Source organism: Pantherophis guttatus, chromosome 3 (genome assembly GCF_059756535.1).
Source record: "Pantherophis guttatus breed Tessera chromosome 3, ASM5975653v1, whole genome shotgun sequence".
Lineage (NCBI taxonomy): Eukaryota > Metazoa > Chordata > Lepidosauria > Squamata > Colubridae > Pantherophis > Pantherophis guttatus.
The window spans coordinates 45,098,513-45,121,857 of record NC_142065.1 but is presented as its reverse complement, the minus strand read 5'-3'; the positions used below and the strand labels follow the sequence as shown (position 1 = coordinate 45,121,857).

Below are 23,345 nucleotides of genomic sequence, written 5' to 3'. Positions count from 1 at the left end.
ATGCATGCATACACACACACACACACACACACACACACACACACACACACACACACAAACAACCCCCCCCCCACCTGCTGTACAATAGGTGAAATTATAAGAATAATGAAAGAAGCTATGCCTGAAGTGTAGTGTGATTGAAATGAGATGAAAAGACCAATATTGTAAGAATGGTTAAATATTTAGCGGCATAAAGGACTTTAAGGAGTTATTACTTGGCTTCTGTCCCTTCTGGATCCCACAGATCTTAACACATCTCACTTGGAGAGAATCACTGTTCTAATAATGCATAGATTGTTTCCACTTAGGGAGAAGAATTTTATTCTTGTGTTGTGTATGAACTCCCTCTTTACTCATATTATATTCTGATTCCCTATCTATAAATCTTTGGGGGATACATTACTTTGATATTGTTTCCATTCTTTTTTTTCAAACACCTTTTCAAGCATCAGTAATGAAGTTTTTTTTTTCTTTTGTAAAAAGTGCTCTTTTTAAAACTCTGTAAAATTTGAAGGTAAGGCATTTAAACAGAGCCTAGTTTAGAAAAGAACAATAAATTCCTTCATTCCAACCTCACTTCTCATTCCAACTCTCCTCTCTTTTTTTTTAATGTGGGCCTGCAATAGCTCTACATCAGGGGTGTCAAATGCGATTTAATTGAGGGCTGCATCAGTGTTGTGTTTGACCTCGGGGGTCAGGTGGGTGTGGCCAGGGTTTGCACGGCCAACTTGATATCACTCATCTTGGGGGTGCCTGTGGTGGCCTGAGTGCTCTGCCAGCATGTGGCCGTCCCGAGCTCCGTTTTTGTTGGCAGAGGGTTGCAGGAGGCCATCACAGTCAAAAATGGAGCTTGGAAGGGCCGCACACAGCCTCCCGAGCTCCATTTTTGCTGACACAGCAGGCCAGTCCTTAATTGTTTCCAGGGCAGCCCCGCGGGCCAGATCTAAGTACCCCACCAGCCGGTTTTGACCCACGGGTCTTAAGTTTGACACCTCTGCTCTACATGGATACAAAATTGGATGTTGAGCCAGTTCTTCCTTTGTTTGTTTTTCTTTTTTTACACATTGACTTTTAAAGAAAGAATTACTATGCTTTTGGTTTTTTAAATGAATTTACCAGATTTTTAAGGCCACCTAATTGTCATACAGCTCAATGTGTAGTATGAGAAACACAAAATAAATAGACAATCCAGGAGATACAAAAAATCTTCTCCTGGAGGATTTTTAAGGTCTTGGTGAAGGACAGCAGTTTGTGTTTAAACTGGCAACAATTTGTTTTACAGAACCATTGAGGGCCCCTATCTTTTCTCTTTTTTCCTATTCTCTCTTCTTATTTTTGACCAGCTACAACATGCAATATAACATAGAAAAATTGAAAACTGACATCAGTTTAAATTCCCCACTTCTTGAGAATGTACGTTTTATTTTTGCTCAAAAACAACTAAAAAGATACATTAACATGTAACTACCATCTCAGCGATACTATATCTAGAAGGAAGCTGAGATAATCTTCTCAGCATGTCTGGCTTTACTTCTGTTTCTCCACTGGAGTCTTCTAGGTCACCAGAATCTTGCTTCCCATAACACTGTTTCCTCCATATGCTCAGCTAGTGGCTGGGTTCCAATTATGTTATAAAAGTTTGCTGCAATCTCTTCTTCTTCCTTCTGTTGCATGAATTTGTGAGACTGTGGCATTCTTGTCTATAATATAAGACTGAACTCCTTTATTATCAGGAAATTATATACAGTTCCAAAGCTCTAATTCAAAATATTGTTCTTGCCTCAGGCTTATCAACCAATACTACTTAGTACTTGCTCAAGACAAAACTCATTGGATCATCTTTTATTTTATTTACTGTCAGCATGATTAGATGCACAGCTGTGTAGTGCTTGGGTTCACAATTCAGTTATAGTTACATCCAATTACATTCTTAGATGAAATAATTTTTTTAGATCGGTTTCAGTCTAGCTTTAAGGCTGGTGAGAATGGAAGCTGCCTGGGCTCAAGGAAGAGAAGTGGAAAGTGCAGCTTTATTGATTCAGTTGGCCTTCCATTTCATAAATCACAGCATGCCTCTTGACAGATAATCTGAATTGTGATACAGGCTCATTTTTATGTAGAAATTCCCTAGAGATGCCGTGATGCTAGTGAACTATTACATTGTTGCTTGATAATTGTGTTATGGAATTTACAGTTACATATTTTCCTCATGCTACATAAAAATACAAGGTAAAACTATAAAGTCTTCCCATCTGTGAGTATATATAGATATACTGTATATACGAACACACTCCAGAGGAAATGGAGGAGAGTAAGTCTTCTAATACAGTCTGGATGAAAAGAAAAATGAAACTCCATCATGGAATGAATTTTCATTCATTCTGTTTTGATGCAATTTGCACTCAAACTAAAGGGTCGCTTTTGTAGTTTTAGGATTTTTCTGACGTTTTATAGTCACTGGAACAGCAAGTGGCTTTAGTGCTATAAAGCTATTTCCATTAGTTTGCGTTGTTCTACCGGTTGCAGCAGTATCTGGGCAGAAATAGTTTACACTTCAGTAACTTTGAGATTGAATTACTGCAGTGCATTGTTTGTGCAGTTATCCTTTCAAACAACCTGGAAATTTCAGCTGGCCCAAAATAGTTTGACAAGATTGTTCACAGAGACTGGTTATTTCAGTTCAGTAAATAAATAAGTTATAAAACTCAGTGTCTTTTAATCTGCATTTGTTACCAATTTATTTTTAAATTCAATTCAATTCAGCATTGGTTTTATAATACTCTAAGTAAGTTGAGACTGAGTTATGTTAATGTGCTTTTTCCTCCCAAAATTGCTATCTGGATCCTAAAATTATCCTCATAATCTTTTCTCAGATTTCAGGATGGCTCTCTGAGAAAGATGTGGAATTTCCTTCCCAGAAAAGCTGACATATTGTGGTTCTCTCTTGGTAGGAAGAAGATTGTCTATATAGGCCATTTAGTTTTGCAACCAAAAATATACCAACTCTAGGCTAAAATTGCATCTGTTTATTTTCTTTCCTTTACTGTACTTTAAAATCTTCTTGATATTATGTAACAGCAAAAGATTGAAAAATATATTATAATAATGTCATCAAAATATTATAATATAAACATGTACAGTAGTGGCCAAAATTGTGGGGGTGGGGAAAGTGTATTTTTGAGGTTTGATGGCTAATAATACCACTTTTTTGGGAGCAGTACCATAAAATTATATAGCAATGGAAAGATAATTTAATCAAGAATGGACGTTGCTTACCTGAACGTCCCTTCTGGGCGCGCTGCTGGAGAATCCAAGAGCGTGGGTACTTCCCTCAGTTAGGATGAAATACTGAGTGCCTGTTACTTTAAAGTTTGTTGACTTCGCCCTCGAGGCCTGGCTGAGGCTCAGTTCCTTTCAGAAGAAGGCCCAACGAAAGGTCCAATAGAGACAGTATATAGAGTAAATCGCCAGGGAGGGTTGGGTTCTCCAGCAGCGCGCCCAGAAGGGACGTTCAGGTAAGCAACGTCCATTCTCTGGCGCGCTGCTTGGAGAATCCAAGAGCGTGGGACATACCCAAGCAAGTGTCAATCAGGGCGGGAAACAGGTTGCTCCTCAATGGCCGGATCAGATATGGCAGACTGTAGAACATGCTGTCCAAAGGACGCCTCAGCCAAGGCAAAGGAGTCAACCTTGTAGTGTCGTATGAATGGTGTAAGGGATGTCCAGGTTGCTGCTCTGCATATGTCCAGGATAGACGATTGTGTAGCCCAGGCAGCAGTCGTGGAGGCGCTCCTCGTCGAGTGTGGAAGGATACGTCCCGGTGGTGATCTGCTCTGGAGCGCATACACCTTAGCGATACACGCCTTGAGCCAGCGTCCAATTGTGATGGAAGATACTTTATGTCCCAGGGATGCAGGTAGAAAGGAGACGAAGAGTGCTTCAGTCTTGCGGAAAGGCGCCGTTCACTTGATGTAATGGCGGAGCGCCCGCCGGACATCCAGAGTATGCCATTGAGCTTCAAGCCGATGACGGGGCGCAGGATAGAAGTCTGGGAGTATGACCTCCTGGGAGCGGTGGAAAATCGAATTTACTTTCGGAAAGAAGGACGGATCGAGGCGGAGAACGATTCGATTGGTATGGAAAATACAAAGGTCCGGGCGGATGGAAAGAGCTGCCAGCTCAGATACCCTCCGGGTGGAGGTGATGGCGATCAGGAATACCACCTTCAAGGTGAGAAAACGCAGGCCGGTGGAAGACAAAGGTTCGAAAGGTGCAGACATCAAAGCCCTGAGGACTAAGGGAAGGTCCCAAGTCGGGTATCGGTAGACAACCGGGGGACAGAGGTTAGTGGCCCCCCGGAGGAAGGTCCGAATCTTCGGGTCCTGAGTCAAGGGAAAGGGCGACGCCACCTGGAGTACCGTGTTGAGGGCAGCCGGAGGGTATTGGGCATGAGGCCCTTGTCAAAGCCATCCTGTAGAAAACTAAGAAGGGTGGAGATGGTGACAGATGCCGGGTCGGTGTCGTGCGTGGCACACCAGCGCCGAAAGGCCCGCCACGTGGTGTCGTAGATTCTATTTGTAGAGTCGCGGCGGGAAGCTTGCATGGTGGTGATTACCCACCCTGGCAGGTTGTCCCTCAAGAGGAGGGACCTCTCAAACGCCAGACGGTCAGCTGGAGCCACTGTGGCTCTGGGTGGCGAAAGATCCACTGGCAAAGAGAGATCCGGTCCTGTGGGATCCTCCAGGGACGGGATATGGACAAGTCCAGTAGGTCCGCGTACCACGACCATCGGGGCCAGTGCGGTGAGACCAGGAGAACCTCCGCGTCCTCCAAGAGGATCTTCTGCAGCACTCTGAGGATGAGTGGAATGGGGGGGGAAGGAGTACAACAGGCCCGAGGGCCACGGGCATCGGAGAGCGTCTGTCCCCTCCGCCGTCGGACAGGGGAACCTGGAGAAGAAGCGGGGAAGGTGGGTATTGTGGGGGCTTGCAAATAAGTCCACAAGAGGAGTGTCAAACCTGGCTGACAGCTCTTGGAAGAGGGAGGGGTGTAGCTGCCATTCTGCGTGGTTGATCTGGGAGCGGCTCAGCCAGTCCGCCTGGGTGTTGTCCGACCCTGAAATGTGCTGAGCCGTGATGGAGAGCACATGGTTCTCCGCCCAAGAGAGAAGTGCCATCGCTTCGTCCAGGAGCGGTTTGAATCGGGTGCTGCCCTCCCGATTGACATGTCCCTTGGCCGTGGTGTTGTCGGTCAAGACAAGAACGTGTTGCCCCTCCACGTCGGACGTAAAGCAACGGAGAGCCAGGTGAATCGCCTGTAGCTCTAGCCAGTTTATGTCGTTCCTGAGATCTGACTGCGACCAGCGGCCCTGAGTCACCTTGGTGGAGAGGTGGGCACCCCACCCCACGAGTCTCGCGTCGGTCGTTACAGTCACCCGGTATGGCTCTTAGAAGAAGGAGCCCTTCTTGACTGCAGGGGAGGTCCACCAACTGAGAGACCACCGTATCGAGCGAGGGAGGGACACCCTGGTCCTGGAGTTGCTGCCGAGGGATTTCTGCAGGGGAAGGAGGAACCACTGAAGGGGACGGGAGTGCAGGCGCGCCCAGGGAACAATATTTATAGAGGAAACGAGCTTGCCCAGGAGTTGAGACAACATCAACACGGGAACAGAGGGGGTGGATAAGACCTGTGAAATCATGGTTGCGATACTTAGGCAACGATCCTGCGATAGGAAGACATGCCCCGAGGCCGAATCGATGATGGCTCCGAGGTGCTGTAGATGTGTGGTGGGATGTAAGTGGCTCTTCTCTAGGTTCAGAGAAAACCCGTGACGTTGTAAAGAGTTGCGCACTATCTCCAAGTCCCGTAGAGCCCGGTTGCTGGAAGGGGACAGGATCAGGATGTCGTCTAAGTAGCAGAGTACTCTGATTGGAATTAGTCTGAGGGAGGCTGCGACCACTTTAAGGACTTTCGTGAACGTGCGAGGGGCAGACGAGAGGCCGAACGGCATTGCTCTGTATTGAAAGTCCTGGTTGGAATAAGAAAAAACAGAGGAAACGGCGATGGGATAGCCTGACCGGAATGTGGAGGTAGGCCTCCTTTAGGTCGATTGATGTCATCATGTCCGACCTTCTGATGCAGCCCAATATCGAGACCAGGGACTGAATTTTGAAGCGATGGTACGAGATCCACTTGTTCAGTTCTTTCAAGTCCAGGAGCGCCAGCCCTCGCCAGCCCCCCGAGGATTTTGGGACGAGGAAAAATGTGGAGTAGAAACCGGTTCCATGATGTTCTGTGGGAACCGGCTCTATAGCGTGAATGTCCAGCAGATGTTGAATCTCCTCGGACATCTGGCGCTGTTTCTTGGGTTTGGATGACACGGGGCAGGACAGAAACCAGTTGGGGGGAAGGGAGGAAAACTCCAGGGTGAGGCCCAGCCTGATTATTTGAAGAACCCACTTGTCCAACGTGGAAAGTTCCCACTGATGTAAGAAGTGGGCGAGACGGCTGCCGATGGGGTGGTCGGTACAGTCATTTACCCCGTTAGAAGGATCGGCATCCGGTACCGCGAAAAGGGCGCTTGGAGGGCTGCTGGCGCCTGCCACGGTCCCAAAAGGCATTCCGGTCTGAAAATTGGTCGGAAGAGAAAGAAGACGGTAGGTAGTGGAACCGCTGGTCCCGGGGTTGGTCCGAAAGGAGAACCGCTGTCCGTAGGGAGAATAGTGGCGGTCGGCTCTGCGATAGGAAGACGACATTACCTTCCTCTTGTCTTTATCCTCTACGGGGATAGGTTCCAGGGCCTCCCCGAAGAGAGCGGAACCTTTGTATGGGGCAGAGGCCAGGCGCCATTTCGCCTTAGCGTCCGCCCTCCAAGGGCGCAACCACAGGAGGCGACAGGATGTAACGGTAGAGACCAGGGCGCGAGAAGCAAAGCGAGACGCAGCCAGGGCAGCATCGGCGGAGTATTCCGTGGCGGCTACTAGTTTGTTCACATCCTGATGGAGTCGCCTGTCATCGGGAGGAAGACGCTCTTGAAGCTGGCGGAGCCAGATCAGTGATGTGTGGTTGAAAAATGAGGCCGATGTGGCCGCGCGAATCCCCCAAGCTACTGCTTGATGTGACTTGCGGAATACAAGTTTGGCCCTCTTATCTTCCGAGCGTAAACCATCAGCCGAATTGTTGGAAAGGATTGCGGAAGACGACAAGGCAGCCACCGGGGCGTCCACTGAAGGTAAGGTCAGTAGATCTTAGAGAGAGGGTGCCGAGCAAAAAAGTTTTTTATTCAAACCGGTGGGAGCTGCCAGAGACCCAGGCTGGGTCCAGGGCTACTAAACGAACTCAGAGAAAAGTTGCGGACAAGGAATGAATTCGTCATCCACCTTGGGTACTGCGAAGAGGGCCTCGTGTGGAGACGGGTCGCCCGAATGAGATGGTTCGGCTTGAGCGGTGGCCAACTGTGTGGTAACGATAGCCTTATGCAGTAAGGCCTTGAACAAGGAAGGCCGGAATAAGCCCGTGACAGCAGGCTTATTGGGCAGAGCATCCTCATCCTCAGAGAACTCCATATCTCTGTCCTCGTCATAGTCCATTTGCGAGTCCTCGCTGTGGTCTGACTCGTGGAGATAATAATTGCTGGGCTTAGCAGCTGCCCTGGGTAGAATGGTAGCCGACAGAGCAGGACAAGGTGGAGCTCTTTGAGCCTAGCACGGTTCTGGTAGTGTCACAGCAGGAAGGCCCGACGCCAGCCTCTGAGAGAGGGTCGCCGAGATCATTGTTTGTAAGTCGCAATAAAGGGGTTGTTGACCCTCCGGCAAGCGGAGCCCCGCCACCGTAGGGGTGACGGTGGCCTCCGGCACAGGACCAGTAGATGAAGGTGCCATGATCGGAATAGAAGGTTGTAGCAAGGTCAGAGGCACCTGCAGGATGGAGGGCGCTCTGGCTGGTTAGGCACTTGGATCCCAACGGAATCTCCCGGTGGCGGCACCAGGGAAGCGATCTGGGGTGCAGTGGACGTTGGAGAAGGTGCCGTATCCGTCAGTATGGCAGGATGCGCTAGCAGATGGTTTTTGCGCTGTGCCTGGCTGAAGCAACGTTTGAGGGCGTCGTGGCGCCGCTTTGCGTCCTTGGCCGCAGCAGAAGAAGGTTTGTGCCCTTTCGAGGACGAAGGCTGGGCCAACTTGGAGGAGCGTTTTGAGCGCTTCTTGGCTCCCTTGTGTGGGGAGCGTTCAGGAGGCTGCGGCGCGGGCGGACTCTGAGGTTGGTCAAGGTCCGAGGAGAAATCGGGTTTGGCCATTTTTTTGGGAGGGGGGATTACTCGCAGGCGTCCCCCGCGACACAGCCTCTATCAGGAAAGGCAGGCGAAAAAAATTGTCAGTCCAATGTGAACAAAATGGATCCAACCGGACAATCAAAATGGCGGCTGAGATAAAAGACCAGTGGTTGTTGGCCCTGAAGGGTATAGCGAGGTGACGATAGTCGTCAGAAAGCAACTGAGAGCACCAACGATCCGGGAAAAACAGTGGAGGCAGCAGACTGTGAGCTCCGATGCGAGCTGACCGTTCCAATATGGCACTAGCGCGGGAAAGGTCTCAGGCTATGGTGCGCAGCAGCAAACTAAAAGAAATCTTCGGAAAAGGGGGCGCAGCTGATAGCGAAGGCTCTAGTGCTGCCGCTAGTCAGCTGAAGGTCCTCAGCGTTGGAGAAGGAGTCTTTGATGGCTCTGTAACGCTGGGAAGACAGTCAGGGAGAAATCGCCACTGTCGTCAGACAGAAACTGGAAACCTCATCGAAAGGGAATTGGGCAGGAAATGGGCCGTTACTTCAAATTCCGAACTTCGGAAGGACTCACCAGCGGCTTGATCGGTGATGAGCTCTGTAGGTCGGCTGGGCGATCACTGAAATGCCCACGAGCACGCAAGGATGCTGATGACAAGGCAGAGCTCTCTGGCAGTCGGGTTTGAGGTGAGGAAGCGCTGACAAGCGGCCACGAAGCCCAACCGCCGAAAACACTTCCCGGTTGCGGCCGAACGGCCAAATCTTGTTCGGCGGCTAAGATCGCGCTCGCAGAGATGCCGATAGAGAGGCAGAGCTCTGCGGCTTAAACGATGCCGGGGGTCGGAGCACGCAGAGATGCTAAGTTGTGAACGCAGAGCTCTGCAGCCAGCAGAAGCAAGCGAGGGCGGGAAGCCTGGAGCTCCAGGCCCCGCACCGCTGCGACTAGGAGAGATATATCTCTGTCCAAACCAGTAAGTTAAGTGCCCATACAATGAGAAAAACAGCAAGGGAAGGGAGACTAGGAATTTAAACAAAAAGAAAGAAAATAAAATAGTTGTGGAGAGTATAGGCACGGAGCTAAGAAAAGGCACTGTATCTATCATCACTGAGTGAAAGGAACTGAGCCTCAGCCAGGCCTCGAGGGCGGAGTCAACAAACTTTAAAGTAACAGGCACTCAGTATTTCATCCTAACTGAGGGAAGTACCCACGCTCTTGGATTCTCCAAGCAGCGTGCCAGAGAATGTAATGCTTTTCAACCTTTGCGAGATAAAAGTGGCTTTTTTTCGTGGAATTCTAGATTTTAGGCCAAATTCCTGCAGTCTGTGCCAAAAAGTCCTTGCACTCAACTTCACATTGCATTGCACCATTTCATCTTGTATACTGTCACGTAGGCACAGTCTCTTAATTCTTCTATCATCACTTGCTGATGTGCACCTTTTCCTTTACCAGTGTGGTTTTGTAGTGACTGAGTCTCCTTATACTTCTTCAAAAACTTAGAAATTCCACCTTTGGTTAAGTTTTCACCAATTTTTCTTCTAATTCCTTTATAATTGTCATCTTGTTCACTTAATAATACTATTTTACATTGCTTTCTGGGCGACCAGGCAACTCTTTGCACCATTACTTTAATTTTATTACATTTTACAAGCTCCACTAAATGAAAGAACACAAAAAAACCCAACCAACTTGATAGCAATCACATAACACACTGACAAATGTCCTCCTCTCAGCTTCAATACATGACATCAATAACTGAAACCTACTGTGATCTGATTGGCTCATTGCCAAAACAAGATGACACCTGATTAGCTCTCTAAACACTTATGCTCATTGGCTACAATCAGATGAAGGAAAGCTATCTGATATCAACCTAAGCAAATTGTGCTTCCTTTTTCTGGTTATTTGGCTATAACATTTCATAGAATACAGATAATTGAACAAACTTTGTTGCATTACATTCTTAATTAATTCATCTTTCCATTGATATATAATTTTATGGTGTTATTATCCATCAGGCCTCAAAAATACACTTTTGCCAAAAGGTTTCCACAATTTTGGTCACTACTATATGAACTGATACATTTAAAAACCTGTTCATAAATATGTTTACATATTTTTTCTAAGCCTAACCTCTGGTTTAAAATTTGTTCATTTTAAAAAATGCCTCCATTCATGTACTTCAGTTGATATGTAGAAGTCCTTTCTCTCCTCCATTCATGTACTTCAGTTGATATGTAGAAGTCCTTTCTCGCTTGATTGCTAAAGTATAGCAGATTTGGTCATGAATAGTTATATAAAACTGTAAATCAGGAAGTTTAGGAGGCTTTTCCTAACAATCAATTAACCAAAGGTGGCTTAATTAAACAAAGTCACTCACTGTAAGGTAATTTTTTACAAAATAAAATTGAAAGTAAGAAAAATAGAATGCCAAGGAGGATATTTGTAGCTCAGGGTTGAACTGTGGGTTCATTGGTTCTCTCTGAGCTTGATGGTTTTCTTGCAGACATTTCATTACCCAAATGAAACATCTGCAAGAAAGCAACCAAGCTCAGAGAGCACCGAAGACCCCTGAAAATAGAACGTTTTGTCTGTTTGTGAAATTAAGAGAAAGGAGAAGACTAAAATAGAGCTGAATGAAGGTGGTCTAATTTTGGATTAATGATATATATGCAGAAACATGAAAGTGTGAGTTTTATTATGAATGAAAGAGCTAAAATGTGTGTTGAAAAGTAAATGGAATATAAAGAAAATTACTGCAGCAAGAGAAATATAGATTAATCTCATTAACATTAACATGAATGAAAAGTGGTTGTGGAAAATGTTTAGAATGAGAAAATAATAATTTTACAGAGTACCACAGAATTTGTGGAGTTCCAAGAATGCTTTGTGGAATGCTATGACAGGGGACATAGATGAGGAAAAAATAATAGTTTGAGAACAGTTGCTGCAAAATTATGAACAGCAGAAATATATTGTATATTTTATTTAGATGGGGAAAAACTTACGTACTTATTGAGAATCTGTACTGACCTTTTTGGAGCAATTTGCTTTTGCCTGGTTTAGTTTCAGATCAGCTAAAGCAGGAGTGTCAAACTCAATTTCATTGAGGGCCGCATCAGGATTGTGTTTGACCTTGGGGGGCCAGGATGGGCGTGGACAGGGTGGACATGGCCAGCTCTATGTCACACCTGTCAGGGGCGCCTGTGGTGGCCCGACCACGGGGTACTTAGATCTGGCCCATGGGGCCCCCCTGGAAACAGCAAAGGTGCTTCTGCCAGCAAAAACAGGCTCCTGAGCTCTGTTTTCGGCTGCCACAGCCTCCTGCAACCCTACGGCCCTCCGGAGGTCCATTTTCACTGGCAGAGGGTAGAGTGCAAGGGTATCTTGTAAGGAGAATTGGAATTGTGCAAGATAAATTACAGGATGTAATATCTGATGTTCTGCTGGCATTCCAGGCAGCTAGTAAAGTTTGCCACCTCTTGAAACCGTCTTCATGGTTCATTTCATTCATATGGATGATGAAACACTGGATGTTTCACAGCATTTAAGGCAATATTTGGAGCCAACTTTATGAGTCAAAGAACTAAACAGCAAGGCTATGATTATTTTATTGTGAATTAACCTTATATAGAGGTGAATTAAATTGTCATAGTCAATAATGTATTCATCTCACTGTTGTGCAACATTTAAATTAAAACCAATGAAAACCGTGGAGACAATACTTGTTTATTTATTATACCAGTGGCTTTCATTTTATTCTGTTATTTAAACTTTCACAAGCTTTGCCTTGGATCCTAAAATCTAATTCTAATTGTCTGTGAATTGCACAGATTATAACTGCAACTGGTAGCTCTGGAATATTGATCTTTTAAAAAATCAAATGAGTGAAAGTAATCAGAGCTTCAGCTAACGGGATACTTAATTGTCCTCATAATGACCAAATAACAGTGTGGAAAAATCCTTTTGATTTTTGAAATAGGGTAAAGGTTACTGAAGCTTTAAATTTGTTTTTCTACCATGCATTCTGACAATGCTTCAAAGGTATATTTTATTTAGGCTGTAAAATCTGGACAATATAATCTAATTTGCCTTCATTCCTTTAAATATTTTGAAGCTGCTGCTGTAATTTTCAATGGAATGTGGAACAGTCAAATAACCAGGGCCCAGGATTCCCTACCACCCCCCAAATAATGATTAAATTAAATGCAGGCTGGGTTGGGGGAACAAAGAGAGCCTTGACTAGCTTCTGAGAGTTAACGTTCCAGCCAGTTGTGGTAATGACCTACAGTTCTGTGCATGAATCATGTATAAACCAAAGCTTTGAGGCAGTGGAAGAAGACTGAGTGTGAGTATGTGCACAAGACACACACACACACACATGCATGTATGTATGCATGCATGTATGTATGTGCACATGTACTCGTGGCTTCTTTTAACCCTCTTGTTTTGTGCTGAAAAAAAGTTATTCAGTTAAATAAGATTTTGATTTTAGGTCAAGAATGTCAGTTTATTCTTCACAGTTTTTATGAATGCTATGTATATGAATGCTAGTCCACCACAAAAGAAAAGTGGATTTATTTTGTTTTTTAAAAGGTTTTAATTTTTTTAGTGTGGGACTCTTTGACTTTCCATTATTTTCATGTTGCTCTATTGGCAAATGGTATTTTATTTTATTTTTGACTGCTTCCTGTGAATCCAAGAACACATCTTTTATTTATAGAACTGGATTGTGTGACACTGTTTGGAAAACTTTGGATATTGTCTGTTTTTTACTATCTCTTCATATTCAATGAAATCTCCCTTCTGACCATTTTAGCTCGTGTTTTTGCCACCATGTGCGTTGACTCCTAATTCCATAATTCAGATCTCTAGTTTCCAAAATTGACTTTGTGACTATGACATTTTCTGTTTAATGCTCTGTATTCATTAATTTCAGTGTGACACAAGTTATCAGCTGATTTCCTTTTGTGCATGTCTTTCATCTTTTCCTTGAACTAGCATACTTCAGCATTTCAAAAGCATCTTGTCCACAGTTACTTAAACAGTTCCACTTTAGCATTTTTGCATGAGTGCATAATCTGTTAATGTGGAATAAAAGAGTGTAAAGTCAGCCACATTTTTAAAAATGAATAGCTTGGAAAGTAAATGACCATATAGTCATAAAACTGAACACCAATACTGAATATTTTGGTTAAAAAAATTAAAGCTCTGGGATGCTTTGAATGTCATTTCTTTTTAAAAATAGTTCCTATTCAGGAAATTACGTCTATGACATCTTTTGGGTGCCTTTCATAGTAGCGATGGTTAAAACAGTTCTAATTTCCTTGTTTTTGTTGAAAGAGGACTGAATATAGTTGCAGAATTCCTTAGTTACTGGGGCACTATAGCTTTTTTCTCTATTTTACTTTTTAACTCCAGCGTTCATAAAAGGTTTCCTTTGTCAATTTCTAGCCTTAATTTATTTACTTAGCAATTAATCTGGCCACCTATGGATGGTTATGTGGGAACTGAGGGCATATATTAAAATAGAGTGTGAAAATTCAAATCCTTTGAACATTCTGATGCTCTTGCTTATTTTTATCTTTGGTGAAGAGTTTAGAGCAGGGGTGTCAAACTCAAGGCCTGGGTACTTAGAGCTGGAAACAACGAAGGACTGGCCCGTGGTGCCTCTGCCAGTGAAAACGGGACTCGGGAGGGCTGCATGCAGTTGAGCTCCGTTTTCACTGACAGAGGGTTGCAGGAGGCTGTCACAGCCAAAAACGGAGCTCAGGAGCCCATTTTTGCTGGCAGAGCACTTGGGCCACCACAGGCGCCCCTGACATGAGTGATGTTGAGCTGGCTACGCCCATCTTGACGATGCCCGCTCTGGCCCCCCGAGGTCAAACACAACCCTCATGTAGCCCTCAATGAAATCGAGTGTGACACCCCTGGTTTAGAAAGTCAATTCAGCTAATCATAAGCTGTCAATAGTTTATAATTTATCAGGACACAGGTAACAGATCACATCAGATTACACATATTTTTTCAAAAATCTGTATAACTTGTTGGAATGAAGACTTAGAGCAAAATCATAATTAATAGACTCATTGAAAGAGGAAAGCATGACCTAATAGTGAATGACCTCCCAATCCATTCTGTTTTCAATATAACCCTGTTTTCCCCAAAATAAGACATCTCTGATAATAAGCCCAATCGGGCTTTTGAGCATATGGCAATAAGGCCAAGTGCTTATTTCAGGTTTCAAAAAAAAATAAGACAAGGTCTTATTTTCGGGGAAACACGGTAGTTTCTTTAGGCATATTCATTCTTCAGTCATTTACTAAATGATAGCCCAGTGTCCAGTAATAAGAAAATTTTACAGTGGTTGGATGAGTTATCAGTCTTGTATGACAGCAAAACAAAGTAAAATAAAATAAACTCTTTACTGTACATAAAAGAATTGACTATTGCATATTTCTTTGTGTGACTGAGACTAGCTTTTGTTAAATACAGATTAATAAAACAGCAGATTACTATTTTTGCTAAGATTATTCTTTTGAAACAAAAGTAGCCAAGTTCATAGATGTATTTTCTCCAGCCTCTTGTATAAACAGATGATCAAGTAGGTAACAATATTTACAGTTATATTATGTTTTCTTCCTCCACTGTTCCTCGGTATTATTAACCTGAGCTAAATTGTGTTGTAAGGACATTCTGCCTCCCTCCCCCCAATATGGTGCTTTGATTCTAAAGGATTATGCATTGTGTCCACATTTTCACTGGGTAGATATGATTCAGTCTGATCTCCTAGGCATGATCAGCCATTCAAAGAAATATATCTGTATTGTTCATTTTCCCTAACTAGGAGTGGTGTGTAATCATAGTTTTCAATCCATAGTAATATCAAATAAGGAAGCCTTCTCTAGTCGGCAGACAGAAAAGGCTGGCACTGAAGCTCGGTGAAGGACTTCAAACTATTTAAGAAACAAAAGAAAAGGAGAGGGTACGGAGAAGCAAGGTATGGAGAACATAAACAGAATGGATTTTGGATTTGTTTCCAACTACTTTGTAGTAGCTCTGGTCTGTATCTTTGTATCACGAGGAATGGGGCCTTAGGAATACAGCAGTCAGCGGCATTCTCAACCACTATTCGAGTGTGTCTCCCAAACTGTAGTGATGCATTGGAGGATTTTTTTCTTTCTCTACAACCCCCGTCAAACCTATACTATATACTAGTTGTATATAATTTTATTGAACATTTTGATTGTAATAGTAAAATGTAATACAAACTAAACTGAAAGAAAAAGAGAATAGAAAAAAGTGCAAGAAAAAAAGAGACAAAGCAAAAGTAGGAATATAATAAGGAAAGAAAAAAGCAATATATAAATATATAAAGAACTGATGTCCAATTTCACAAATGCAATGACTTTTCATACCCTCTAAGGTTACAATTATCTCTTCATTCTATATCCCACTTGTTATCTATTGGACAAATCCTTAAAGCATCGTTTTTTTCAGTCCTGGTGTCAGCAGAAAATCTGGAAAGGGTTGCAGAGGAAACCATATATCTTGTTTTAACATTCATAAAATAAACCAACTTTATATTTCTTCCTTTTACTTCTAATAAACTTTTATTCATTCAAATATTGTTGCAGGATTTGATTGCTCTTCATTTCTTCTTTGTCCCATCCCTCAGAATTCTTTGAGAGATTAGCAACCTCTTTAGTAAATCCAGTAAGAAAAATTATCTAGGTCACTGTCCTGGTTTATCATTCGTATTTCCCCTTTAAATGATAAAGCCTCAACCAATTTCTTTCATACATGTCTTGTGTAGTATGAAGAGGGAAGATGTTATATCCATAATAGGTACACAATTATCCATATACAATCTTTCCCAAGAATCTCAATATAATTTGTAAAACCTTTGAGCAGGTAAATTCCTTAAACCTCCCTGCCTTTAATCTCTCTTTCTCCCTCCTTTCTGCCAACCATGTTCATTTGGAGTTATCGGTTCCTGATGTGGTTACTTTAAATCCAGCCCCCCACCCAATATTTCCCTTTTTAAAAGAAAATCAAGGCTCTAGCTTATACATGAGTGCTGCAATGCATGTTCAGCTCAGAAAAACATCAACAAACATAACATTCCATTTACTGCCAAAGGGATTATTTTAAAAATCTGGCTCTGTCTATTTAATTATCAACATTCTGTGAGTCTTGAAAGCTGTATGATAATACTTGTAACTGACAAATATAAAAGATAAAGCATTCCTAGGTAGCTCACAGAACTGTCCCAATTCATTCCCAGAGATATTTAGACTCCTGAGTTGATTACTAGAAGGAAATATTTATATTCTTCAGGGAGACAAATATTAGGCTCTACTGTGGAGTAATATGTTTTCTCAATAACTTGCTAAGTAGGTCAGTAGAAAATGCTTCTCAGCTTCCAACTTGCAGTTCTAAAGTGTAAATTAAATACAGTATATTAGTCTAGAAATTGAATATTGTCTTAAAAACATGACACAGCCTTATCTACAGAAGTATGAAAAGTAGTGATCAGTAACCTGAAAAACAATTATATATTAAATGTTGGATCTGACTAAATTTCCCTTTCCAAATTATGCCTCAGAGGTTAGATATTTTTGCTAAGTGGTCATCAGTTTTTGACTTGAGAATTTAAGAATTCTCAGGTGGATGCCATCAGGATCCAGAGATTTGTTAACTTTGAATTTTCTGAAAATACCCTATAATGTGTTCTGTTGTTCCCTCCCTTTGCTTTAGTTGTTGCAAGTCAGAGGAGACTTAGGCAAAGAATTCATTATGCAATCTCCATATCCTCTTTGAGCATCCCTTTTTCCTTCTTTGTCATTTAATGATTAAATAGCTTTAATCTCTTGTTTATGGAAAACAGATCTCTCAGCAGTCATGCTAGCTGTAGCAACTTTTCATTGCAGTGAACTGAATATTCAGTTCTCCATAAACAAGAGCATATTTTATAGTCAATGAATTCCCAAAAATTAGCAGAATCGTAGAGTCAAGTATTTTTCTTTTTTCTGCTCTGTATCTCATGCTAGTCATTTTTGTTGAATGACCCAACTATTCCAGATTTGCAAAATGCATTTCATAAAGTTTAAATTTCTATTGCTTCTCTTTTCTGCTTAATTTCTTAAAACAAAAACACTGAAAATGTTTTAAACCTTTACTTATAGTGGTTGATCCAATCTCCTCTCTTTCCAGTTCTGAAATATCTTTTAAAAATTGTATGGTTGTATTTTTTCTTGTTTCGATGCAGTCATTATTTTCAGTCTCTTTTCTAACAATCCATACCATAGGAGTTGCTTTTTTTATATTTTTGGCCACAGTTGAGTTCATTGTTATTACCCTATTTAGCACTCTTCCTGGATTTCTTTTCTGGGTGGTGGGCATTAGCATTTTCTTATTTTGCTTTTGATTTTAATATCCTTCCCTGCCTTAATTTGCCCTTCATTATAATATTCTAAGGAAGAGTCCCACTTTTTTAAGGGGAAAGGAGTAAGAGTCCTTCACGGGGTCAATAATTGTCTCTTTGTCCTCATAATCAGGGATTCATCCGGGAAACATCTTTATAATATACCTAGTTTCCTTCTCTGGCATGCTTTAAGATGGCTATTTATATATTTTTAAGATGCAATATCCTGTAAATCAAAGATCTAGGTTCTGGCTTCTCAGTACTGTATAGTAACCTTGGATGACTTTTATACTCGGTGATTGTGGATTGTGCTTTGGTGTATGTAAAGCTTTGGTTTTCCACAGGTCTCTTTTATTTTAAACAACATAAAGTTTCATGCTCCTTTGTAAAGCACAATACAAATTTCCAAAGGGAACTAAGACTAAAGCAGTAAGTCACACTCAATTCAGCAGGTTGCTGAAATAAACAGGGATAACTCATGTTACATCCCTTCTCAGAACTGTTGTTAGAAGGAAAGGAAACATCTGCTTGCATTAATTGTTCTTTTATTGGTTTCATTGTCTTCCCAGTGTCATTCATTCAATGGTGGGGTTGCATCATTGTGCAAGTATTATAAACTATTCAGTAAATATAAAGAGATTTCTCTTGGTCTTTGATACTGCTACTTTTGTGCTTTAGAAAGTGAAAACATTGTTTCAGAATAGTAAAAAAATGTGCATTCGAAGCCTTGTGTGCTTGCTGATGTGTATCCATTTGGTGTACTGCATATATGTGTATATACTGTACATCTGCATCTTTTTCTATTAGGTGAACAAGCAATTAGGTTCAAATAAGTCAAAGATTGCTAAAAATCAGAGTATCAGAATTCATATGAAAAGAGAAGATATGTACCTAGAGTTTATTCATATTTTTTCTTCCACATAGAACAGATTATGGAAACATTAACTACAAGGGAAATATAATATATAATTCTAGTCTGTATATAAGATCTTGCTGTTGTAGATCTAATGATTCCAGATGCAATTGTTGTTATGGTTGTTGCATAGTTAACCAGATGTTTAGACTGGATTTGACATTGTTAGCAACCTAAAAAGTCCTTCCCAAGAACCTGAGATAGGCAGAGGTTGTTGGATGGTGTTGAAAAGTATTGTCCCAGGATGTAAGGTCCAAATAAAGATGCCTTTTGTGGTTGACTGATGATGATTTTGTGAAGGCCAGTAGTGTTCAAGTGCTACTCCAAATGTTTTGGGATGGCACCCAAGGCATCTTGCTACTATCTTTGCATTCTTTTGCTACAGTCGTTCTACATCTATTTGCAGGTCTTTGTATTTTTGTTATCCCCCCCCCCTAATTCTTTCTCTTCTATTCTGTTGTCCCCAGATAGTGCCACATTCATTGCCAGACTTTTCTATCTTTCTTATTGTTAAGTCTAGAGCAGGGGTGTCAAACTCAATTTCATTGAGGGCCGCATCAGGGTTGTGTTTGATCTAGGGGTGGATGAGCAGGATTGACATCACTTGTCAAGGCTCTGTTTTAGGCCACGATGGCCTCCTACAACCCTCTGCCAGCAAAAACAGAGCCTGGGAGAGCCACACACAGCCCTCCCAGGCTCCGTTTTTGCTGGCAGAGGCACCATGGGCCGGTCCTTCGCTGTTTCCAGGGTGGCCTCATGGGCCAGATCTGAGCACCCTGTGGGCCCGATGTAGCCCATGGGCCTTGAGTTTGACACCCCTGGTCTAGAGTATTATGTAGCAGGTGCTTGCCTTTGAATTCTAAAGTCCCAGAACAACTTTAGCTTTATTTTCTATTACTTTATCTATTTTGCGGCCCCATCATTCTTGCTTGCAGGCAAATGGCATTTCTTGTAGATCTTTCAATATACCATTGTTATTACTTTGTCATGCCACTGTTTGTAGTGTGATCTTGCAACAACTAACTGATCTTCTTGCAGCAGCTAACTAGGTGGTCCACTCTTTCTTCAGTTTATTTGCAGAGGCGGCATTTGTTGTCTGTTGCTGCCTTCTCAATGCTGGCTTTGTGTGCATTTGTTTTTAATGCTTGGCCTTGTGCAGCCAGAATTAGTCCCTCTGTCTGTTTCATCAGCTTCCCTCTTCTTAGCCACTGCTGGGTCTTGTAATCTGATTTGCCTGCTTCTTTTTAATGATAACTAGCCATGCAATACTTTGCCATGCCATGTGTCTTTTCTATTCTTAACTTTGTCTAAATATTATTATTATTAGACTTTATATGGTGCTTTATTGTGTTTTACTGCAGTATTCTGCACTGTCTGCATTGCAGTTACTCATATTCATGGTTTAGACTCTCTTGGGGTTAAAGCAGTTTGTACATTTTGTAAACAAAAATCTCCATGCTTAATGTGTAGGCTTCAGAAGTTGTCGTGTCCCTGGATTTAGCTTTTTATGTAGAACGAAAGTTCTGAATAGGTTTTAGTAATGTTGATTCTGAATGTATTGCTGCTGCTATAAAAAATTGGATAGATATATTTAGCAGTTCTGAGTGAAGATATTTTTTCACCAATTACCACAAATAAAGAATAGTTTATTGATACCTGATTAAGTTGAAAAATCATTCTTAAAGTAAATTTCAGGCAGGTTTATTTTATAGTCCATGTAAAAATTCCATGTAAAATCCATATTGGAGAGAATTTTCTTTGATTAGTTTATTATATTAATAATTCTTAGTAAAGCAAACATACGCATGAGTCATGATGCCTTGGATTTAACATGGCAGTTCAGAAATCCAGGCTCTCCTAACTATGGAATGTTGTATATTTGTACAACCCTAACTGTATTATGATTGTTTGCTGATAAAAATAGATGACAGTATTGTGAAGTGAAGACAATGACACATCTGAGTCTTGGAAGGCGTGCTGAGAGTTGACTGTGTATGAATATGAAGTACACTGGGTGGGGTTTCTTTTGTGTTGAATCTTGGCATTGAAACTGGTCTAAAGTAAGGCAAAGTAGCAGGTTTTCTAAACTGCACAGTGTACACTCAGCAAGGATTGTAAAAAAGCAAGACTTCTTCTCCAGGTTCTAATAGACATAATCAAAAGAGTTTAGAGTTAGAAATGTCTTTACCGGTATTAATTGAGCCACAGAAAAAAGTATAATTTATCACAAGGTGTTTTTATGTAAAGTAATATTTGTAAAACCCGGGGGAAATTTGTTTAAATTTGTTCCTTGTCAGTCCTATAACCTTAAATGGAATGTCTTTCTTCTTTAATACAGTTACTGCTAACAAGTGGAATAAGTCTGGGTAACAGTAGGGAATCTGGGACCCCAGGACTGCATGCTGACATTAACCTAAACCACCTTCCCTAATCTAAGTATCCTTTTAAAGTATAGATTTCAGATCCCAGTCCTAGCCATTCTTGTTTGAGCACTCTGCATCCATCCATACAGTTTAAAGCATGCCCAAATTTTTAACTGCTGGAATGATTTCATATTGTGAATTCTACCCACATTTAACTGAAGCCTTTTCCCCCCTCGGTATCTCCCACAGCAGGACTGCAGAACCAGACAGATTTTGGCTTAAATATAACCCCCTTTTATTGCAAAGTGAAGAGTTGATATACTCTGATTCTTAATTTGATGATTGATGGTTGAATGGATTCCCAACTGGTGACAGCACCTAAATTACCTATCTGATCTCAAACAGGTGGGAATATACTAGGACATTTCAGAAGAATAAATTAGATTGGGAAATAGAAAACCATTTTGGAAGTAGGCTATAGAATACTAATGCGTATTGAATATTTCCATGGAGTAATCAGAAGAACATTTATCTTATAAATTTTTTTTATTTTACTTAGCTGGGTTGATAAACTGACTTTATTGCAAAAGAGTGAAAACTTTGCATTTAGAATTAGCCATGCATTAAAAGACCAAATATGTATTTGATTCCTTCAAAGTTAGGTTTTTTTTTTTAATATAATGAATGCTTAGAGAGCAAACGTTTATCAAATTACAGACTCTGAACTGTTTGCTTACAGCAAAATAAGTGTCACCCCATCTGGGCAATCTCCTCTGGGCAAATCAAGTAATAAAACTGCTTGTTCTTTTAGCTCTAAGAAGTGAAGGAGGAGTCTAGAAGATACATGAATGTGTTCTAATATGCTTGTTCTTACTATGTGACTGATAGAAGCAAGACTAAATATGTTCCTAGCTTTGGGGCTCCCATTTATGCTGTAAAGCTATGACTTACAGGGACTGCCTTGTGCTAAAATATACCTAGAATTACAGAGGCACCACTGATATTTTGGGAGCACATAATGTTATTTCAGATTAGTTGATAGCTGTGAAGGTCACTGCATTCTCTAGATGCACATTACTTGGTTCCACAAGCTCCTTTCTTCCTGCCTGGTAAAATTCAATTACCATGGTTGAACATTCAAGAAACCGTAGAACTAGTTTTCTGTAAAATGATTGCTTTCCTTTGCCAAAATTGTACCAATATTTGGCTGGCTTTGGCCACAGCCCATTTCGCTTTATTAAAAATATTTCTTTCATTTGGGTATAATAGGACCTAAGCGACTGTGCCAATTTGAATAGCAGTTAATTGTGTCTGACATATTTGTGTGTGTTATAACATGCATGCATCCACCATACCATTTTTTCCAACTAACTTTTTGTTGTTCCTTTTGCATTGCAGAGTAAAGAAGTTGGACAGCAGCTCCAAGAAGACCTGATGAAAGTTCTGAATGAGCTCTACACGGTAAATCCCGTTTGCTTTTTTTTGTGTGTGGGGGGATACTCTTTTTAGAAAGTAGTGGCAAATTAAAAAGTTTACCTTCCTCTCTGTGCTGCAAAATTATTTTTGTTTTCTTCTATTGTTTCATTTTAATTCTCTGGTTTCATCCCTATTGCCTTTGCTGCTTTGTGGGATTACTTTCTACATTGAGTGAACATTGGTGAGTGTTTAGTTAAATCATTGGGCTCTTCGTTGGATGATAGTATCAGCTTTGAGGTCAGTTTTGGCTGCAAACGGACCAAACACAATGGGTTCTTTCATCCCAAATATAGGAATGCATGAAGCATAAGCTTTTGTCATGCAATACACTTTAATCTAAATTATTATTTGCATTAGATGCTTGTATAACATTTTTTTAAATTTGGATTTTCAGAAGATTGGTAGCAGTAGGTTTTGTTTTAGCAAACCACATGCTATATCCCAGCCTTGGTCCCCAGGGAAGAAAGTTAAGAGAGTCTGTTGAGACCCAGCCTTTTGTCAATTGAATACAAATGAATATTCAGAAATGCTCCAGCCTTAAAATGCTAGAACAAAGCCAGAAAAAGATGGCTTATTTTTACTGAGCATGACTACTACATCATAAATAAAGAGGAGGATTACAAATTACACAAGTGTTATGCTATTTTTAATTCTCAGAGTAACATTTTGAATCATATAATCTTTATGTTTCAAAGATGCTGTTTACTAATTGATAAGTAGCATTGAATGAAGCATTAAAGGAAATAGCAAGGGAAGTGATATGAAACATTAGTTTATTTATTTTGCTAATTAAAATAACGCATTGCTGCATAAAAACTTTCCACAACATTCCACTTGCTTTCCATTGCTGTCCTTTTGTGCCCTTCCTCTGAGATCTGAAATTTCAGATCTAAT

At 41.4% G+C, this 23,345-nt stretch overlaps 1 protein-coding gene across 7 annotated transcripts in view; it reads left to right on the top strand.

Annotated features, from left to right (window-relative positions):
- SRGAP2 (SLIT-ROBO Rho GTPase activating protein 2) overlaps window positions 1-23,345 on the top strand; it is a 202,974-nt gene that overhangs the window by 101,099 nt on the left and 78,530 nt on the right. For 6 of the 7 annotated variants that reach the window (XM_034414389.3, XM_034414387.3, XM_087889395.1 and 3 more), the window contains exon 5: window positions 22,374-22,436. In XM_034414389.3, the coding sequence (XP_034270280.2) occupies window positions 22,374-22,436 (63 nt within the window). Of the gene's footprint in view, window positions 1-22,373; window positions 22,437-22,546; window positions 22,633-23,345 lie in introns of those variants that run through there. The other variant, XM_034414392.3, reaches the window with a different exon arrangement.